This window comes from Fusarium fujikuroi, chromosome FFUJ_chr02 (genome assembly GCF_900079805.1).
Source record: "Fusarium fujikuroi IMI 58289 draft genome, chromosome FFUJ_chr02".
Taxonomy (NCBI): domain Eukaryota; kingdom Fungi; phylum Ascomycota; class Sordariomycetes; order Hypocreales; family Nectriaceae; genus Fusarium; species Fusarium fujikuroi.
Window position 1 is genome coordinate 1,536,101 of NC_036623.1, and position 6,894 is coordinate 1,542,994.

The following is a 6,894-nucleotide window of genomic DNA, read 5'->3' on the forward strand; positions in this document are numbered from 1 at the left end:
TGCGCATAGTTTTAAGTCTACTGTCTATATATCATCTAAGCTGTCGCGTTCTACGACAATGAATCTTCCCTTGCCTGCTCTCATAGTTCTAATGTGCCTTTCGACATCCTTAGCCGTTTGAACTCCCTCTCGATAACGCAATCTCTCAGATGGCATCGCATCAGGACCAGAAGTCCACCCTGTATAGAGCCGAAGCTCAGTGATCTTGCCCCAATGATCCGCCCAGTTGACAAAATCATGCCCAGTTTCGGCCATCAGTGCAGGGAACCAAGGGCAGCAACCTGTAAGGTCAAGAAACTCGAGTGCATATAGATTCTTACTCAGCATGCGCAATACCAGTAAAGCCTCACTCCAATCGTGATCAAGCGAATGTGAATAAAGGTTCGTCCCGCCATAGGCATAACGACCTTGCGGACTCGATACGGTGGCCAGGCGAGACCTCGGTGTTAAGCATGGTTCGGGCCAGTAGGCCAGACTCAAATGCGTGAGCGTGGTAAGCTTAGGAGACAGGGAAAGCAGCTGCTTCCATGATGCGAATGAGGCATGCCCGGGATGCAAGGCGAGCGAAAGGTGGGTGAGGTTGGGCAGCAAAGTTCGGGGAGGGCTTGGAATACTGTCGGAAGCGTCCCAGGATTCCTGTAGTTCAGTCGTGGGTTGATCTTCTCTGGCAGGGAATAACAAGTCACTGATCTCTTTCAGTTTAATTGACCGGCACGCGGAGCCCGAAAGATCGAGGTAGTTTACTTCAGGATTCGAAGCTGTTAGACTATTCAACTCGGTCTCATCAAAAGTATCTGGCGGCGGTAGCAGAATGAGCTTCAGATCACTTAACGACAGCCCAACTTCACTGGCGATTCCAACATAGCGGATCAGAGCTGCCTTCAAATGGTTGGGCACAAAGTACAGATGGTACTGATTGTACACTCTGTGGAAAGCCCACTCGTATGCGAGTTTCTGCAGCACGATGTCTATCAGACTCCCACGGTCCGGGAGATAAGTCCCCGGCAAACAAGTATCTTCCAATCCTCTTGACTTCAAGCGCGACTGGCTCATGGAGGAGGCCTCATGAGCAGCATCCGATGGATTACGGGCGACCCAACTCCTGGGGGGAGGAGGGCCAGCAGGGAGTCTCCTGCCATTGCCGTCGAATCTCTGACGGGCAAGACGGCGAGGAGCAGGGGCCGGTGTGTCTGGGATCTGGAGTATCTCTCTGATGGCCGGGGGTACACTGGGAGCAGCAACAGGCAGGGCTGACTGCGAGGTGGAGGAGGGGCTGATCGAGGTACGACGCAGGTTTGCTAGCAACTCATTGACGCTTCGGGAGGGCCTGTCTGCTGCGTATTGCTTGTGAGACTTTGGCTACCACGCGGTTTGAAGAAAGATATGGGGAAGAAGGAGGGGGTGTTTGAAAGGAAGCGAACCGAGAGGTGGCCGGGCGATTAAGAGAAAAGCAGAGTAGAGTAGAGCAGAGGGGAGGGGAGGGGTGTGTGCTTGTGTCAGTCCAGCTGCACAGGCATGATTGTACAGCACAGAAGAGCAAGCAAGCACTGCAGCACTCACCAGAATTGTTCGTCGATGTTGGCGCAGTCGGGGAAGCCGCTGAGACTGGCTTAAAGGACTTGATGCTGTTCCTTTTTTTCGGCATGCCCGGGACAAGTAGTGCACTTCTCTCTAATGCTGCTGCTGCACTGAAGCTGAAGCTGAAGCTGGAGAGAGAAAAGATAGAGAGAGAGAAAGTCAATCAGTCAATCGATGTGCGACAATGCTATGAGGGTATTTGTCTATATTGTCTAGGACCGTGTATCAGTCTCGATGAGTCAAGCAAGTACCGTAGACGCTCATTGTCTGCCTAATTCTGAGTCTCGCGTGGCAGTGAATGAGTGAGTAAGCGAGTGAGGGACGCAGGGAGTGGTAGAGTGGGAGTCCAGTTTGACCGAGAAATGATGAAGGATCGAAAGAGTCATCGTCAATGAATGGGTCCCTCATGAGTCCTCAGGTAACCAACAATTACGTCTGTTTTTCGCCCATGACGGCAGTTCCAGGCTGGTCTTAGTGTCCCCACAGGCGCCAAGCCACTGCCGATGAGCGCTCACAAAGTCATCGGACCCCTGTTGCCCTGATAGAGTGCTCTGTAGGTAGAGTACCTAGTAGTAGAGAGACATTGGATGAGTTGAGTTGAATAGGTAGGTACTAGGTACCGATAGACCAGATGATATCGGCAGATTTGTCAGAACCATGACAAACTTAGTCGGATCACAAGATTGCCAATATTGGTCATTTGACAAACTCGCCCAATGGAGTTGCCATAGTAAGGTAGCCCATATCAAGCAAAGATACGCCCATGCACGCACTCCATGCCTCACTTTCACTTGTTCGGTATAAGACAATGGAAATGGATTCGACAATCCATGTAAACCTGAATCACCGCCAAAGCCCAATCAATAACGCATGGTCTCTGATCCTGTTTGTTTGCTTGTCTGTACTCAGTAAAGCAGGCCTTTCATGGATCATTCAGGACCAAATGCATATGCAATGAAATGCCGTGTAATAAATGCACTCTATTGCCGTGGCTTGTCAAGACAAAAGCCCCACCGGCCGGCGATGATGTGCATAAGGTATGCATTGGATGCCCACCTACTCACCTCGACTTACACGACTGCGCTGAGGTGTGGTCTAGGATTGATACGGAGGACGCTATTATAACGTACCAATCGCTGATCTGAACTGCACTCACCCTTGAAATAGGGTCTATTATTATCTTGCATCAGGATACCCGCTACCTCGTCTATTGGTCTCTGCCTACTTACTAGGTAGCTAATGCAATGCAAGTCATGAGCATGTCAGTCAAATTATTTCGTAAAGAATCTGATACAGCAGTTGTCAAGGGTCTCAATGTGTGCTTGTAGGTCGGAGCAGGGGTCTTAGATGGACTGTCCGGATACCTGCATGCCTCAGCAGTTGGAGCATCAGCCTGGGAACTGCCGCTACATCATCCTGCAATTTCTGTTGGTCATCTAATCATAGAAACAGTTATCTGTCACCGCTACTTGTCTTGGCCATGTTTGCTTACCCCAGAGACCAGTGCTTCAGAAAGCGATACTACTAAGCCCGGCAGTTCTTCGTTGGCCCCTGGGGTTGACGATGGGATCTCCATCCTGGATGTGATGGATCAACCGTTCCTGAATCGTTTGGGCGTTCGTCGGCAAGATGCCGCCGTGAACTATGGACAACTGCGTGCCAAGTTTCATCCAGGGAGCTGGAGGGTTGCACAACTTCCCTCGCCACCAAAGTTATATGCTCCTGGGCAGGGTTATCGTTGGCCATGCTTCAAGCTATACCGTCATGCCCATGCTAAAGAGAGAAATGATTGTTTGTTGGTATTCTCACAAAGTGGCAGCTGCCCGTTGCTAGTGATGACCGGTGAGCAACAGTCGAATCATGCTGATTGGAAGTTATCTCATTTCAACCTGGGGTACCGTAAAGTTATCAATTCTGATAGGCACCCCACGATGAATACTCTATCACGAAATTCTGAAAGCAAACCATCAAGACAAATGAAGCTCTTATCGAGGGCCTGGACCTTGGTTCTATTTGCCTTGCCAGAATGCTGCAACTTCCCCTGGCTCGTGATTAATTGGTTACCAAACTAACATTTATTTGTACTCCCAGGCTTTTCCATGTCTCACAGAAAGACCTTTTCGACAAGGCCTTGGCTGCTGGCTCATGCTTGAACTGCGGGAGGCTCAGTATCAGGATCCCATCGCGGATCCAGGAGCAGCATCCGGTGGAGGAACACCGCAGAGGGTCCACTTGTTGGTCAAGGCCTCCTTTTTGCTTCAACTCCATACACTTCGAGGCTAGCTCTTGTTGTTGGGTTTGACAAGATGCTCGATTGGGAAACCAGAAGCGAACAAATCTGGCTAACCAGCCCAATTTGAAGCAACAGACGGCTATGCGGTCCCGAAGAATCCAAGTATTCTCCGGCGTTCCCTCATGCTAGGAGTCATGATGAAATGAATATTGATAATTGTATCTAGATCTGATAATGAGGCCTGATGGAAGATCGGTAAGGAGGGGCGCCCAGTCAGTTGAGGGTGGCAATATTGACCCTGGACATGTCCAAGCTAGGTACTGACAGAGAACCAGAAAGGCTGTTGGTCTGGGGTAGAAAACCGACCCCCCTTTAGAAATGGAATAATGTCACTCAAATGAAGAGATAATCCTGGATTAGGGCATCTAAGAATCCTTTGGTTACTCTCCAGTTATTGCCGTTTTTGGCTCGAGACAGCGGCACCTTATCTATATCAAGGGGCAGCAGCCAGGTGAAAGAGCTCCCTCTGTCTGGAGTTGACCCAGCCAATGCCGGTTCTACAAGATCACAAGGGGTTATAGGTTGAATCCTTTCATACACATGTTCTTCACGCAAAAGGCTTATCCCAATTAGGAGTAGAATAGCTTGACTGTAGGACGGATTTTGAGGTGGGAACTCATGTCAAGTAATCTTCATTGTCTCTCCTCCAAGAATCTGTCTTGATTCTGCATCCATTAGGTTATGTGTGACCCAAAAACGACCTCGTGCGTTCTTGTTCTCAAGAGGATGTTGGTGTGTTACTACGGATCGTAAGCCCCCTTTGCTGACAGATGCCTGTTCAGCATTTGTCGAAAAGTACATTCTTGGTCGTATGAAACCTCTTTACCGTATGAAGCGCCTATAAACCTGTCAGATTTCTTTGTCCAGTTTGAGATTACCAACAAGGCAGGCGATGGTAATCTCCGTCTGTACTGTAATTCTTAGTCTGTCCCTGATGTAACAGAGTCAAAAGGTTAATAGAACCTTTGTAACGACTCCACTGGTGCATGTCGTGAACCAACAAAAGCCTCACCTTTGCGCTAATATCCTGGTTTGAGTAAAATGTTCGAAGGAACATTAGGCAACGAGATAATAGAGTCCGATCTGCTGGGTGTCCGTCTACACCTGCAAAGGACAAAACACTAAGTGATCAAGTGCTCCAAGGGCTGTCAGTATTAAGTCAGACCATTTAATCGGGATCGAGAAGTCAAACCAAGGCTCCCCATTGGATACGTGAGATTCATTGTGCAATCTCGTCCAGGGCATACGTAGGATCTTCACAGGGGACGTTGAGGCACATGTACCTTGAGATTAACTCACATAAGAAGGTGCAATAAAGATGGCTTGAGTGGATCAAGCGGGGAGCCCACACCGTTGGCCTCTGACAAGCGGCAGTCGAAAGGCAATATGGGGGCGCTGAAGGGCGGGGCATCTGGTTAGCATCGTGCCGGGCCTTCCAATTTCCATGGTATGGCCGTGTCAGCCAATAGCACTACAAAGCTTCTTGGCCTAGACAGGGAGAGAGGCCATGTGGGAGATGGGGAAGGCTCGACCGGTCAAGGATGACTGCCCCCCGTGCGTGACGACTTCGCTTGTTGCCGCCGCCTTTCAACCCCAACCCCATCCTCAGACCTTAACCTCCACTAAGAGCCAACCTGGACTTGAGTGTCCAATCCCTCCACCCCATGCAATACGCTCGCATCTTCCACCAAGACAGGACAATTATGGCGCGCTCATTACGTACCTCTAATGATTTCTCCCTCCCAGATTACGGTCCCTTTGCGGCCTTTCACCATCTGCCATCCGAGCTTTGACCCAGCGGTAGCCAACGTTTCATCCGTCATGATCATTGCAGCTCTGATCAAGATCAGGGCTACCTACGCACGAACACTACCCTACCTTAGCATCGGGTTGACCAGAGGGCTGGGTCCAACCTGGCTGGTATCGCACCCAAATTAGCACTGGCTCAGATGCGGTGCACACAAGGCCTGGCAGCCCTTGCTAATTTGCTCCCTCCTCCAGCCCGCATTCATCAAATTTCAAGGATTATCAACCTTGGATCCAAAGATGCATATGAGAAAAGCCTCATGTCTGCTGTTCAAGCTCACATACGTAGAGGCCGATGCTGTTATTGGCAGTTCCAGCCTCAACCTCCTTGCCTGTTGGTGCAACACCCTCCTGTAGCTTGGGGTGCACCACTGACCTGCCTCTTTGCCTATGGTGTCGATTTACTGCCATCACTGCCGCCGATGTAATTGCCGCGCGCTGCATCACTCGCAGTACACTCCTGCTTCATGATTTTGGTATCACACTGCAGCGAGAAAGTGATTGTGCCATCACCAGCCTCAATCAGCATTCTGCGGCAGCAAAAGGAAGGTTAATCGACTTCAGAGTCTGGAAATAGTCATATGTCACATTCCACAGAGATCTAACTGGAATCGCGCCGAACGGTTCAAACTTTCTGGTCTCAGCTGTTGCAAATGCGCGCGCTTGGTGCCTGTAGCTGTTATTTCAACGGCTTTAGTTCCACCACCCCTTTGACTACGACAATTACACCGCGGGCCACAGCCGTTGGTCTGAAAGATACTCTTGATGGACGGCCCGATCCGACTCAAATTCGACCCTCATTCTCATTCGCCATGCTTTCGTTTACTCGTACCGTTGGTCTGTCTCCTTCTCATGACCAGCCACGCTTTGGAAGACAAAGCCATGACACCCTTTTCAACGGTTCCTCTAAGCTGCAAGCACGAAGTATGCCCTGTATGCTCTTAAACGTCCAATGTGAACATCGAGCGCGTCGACGCTGCTATTGGTGTCGGCATCAGCATTGTACCTACCAAGCCAAGCATTGCTAGACGGGAACCGACACAGAAATCAGATTTACTACAATGATGCTTTATGGAGAACACAAAGACTTACAGCCTGCCACTGTGCTAGTCAACGAGCTTTCCCCGCGACTTTGTCTGGGCAAGCTAATCAGCCTTTGGACCATGATATGGACCTGCGCCGCCCCCTCCTCATCACTTCGGGTACGGAGGTGTCTT

General features: G+C 50.1%; 1 protein-coding gene; it reads right to left on the bottom strand.

Moving 5' to 3' along the window:
• Positions 1–24: 24 nt before the first annotated feature.
• FFUJ_04795 (uncharacterized protein) lies at positions 25–3,154 on the bottom strand (the record flags this gene model as incomplete). XM_023571876.1 has 2 exons in its annotated part: positions 25–1,359; positions 3,071–3,154. The coding sequence occupies 2 exons, from the start codon at positions 3,152–3,154 to the stop codon at positions 25–27; spliced, it is 1,419 nt and encodes a 472-aa protein (XP_023427113.1).
• Positions 3,155–6,894: the final 3,740 nt, after the last annotated feature.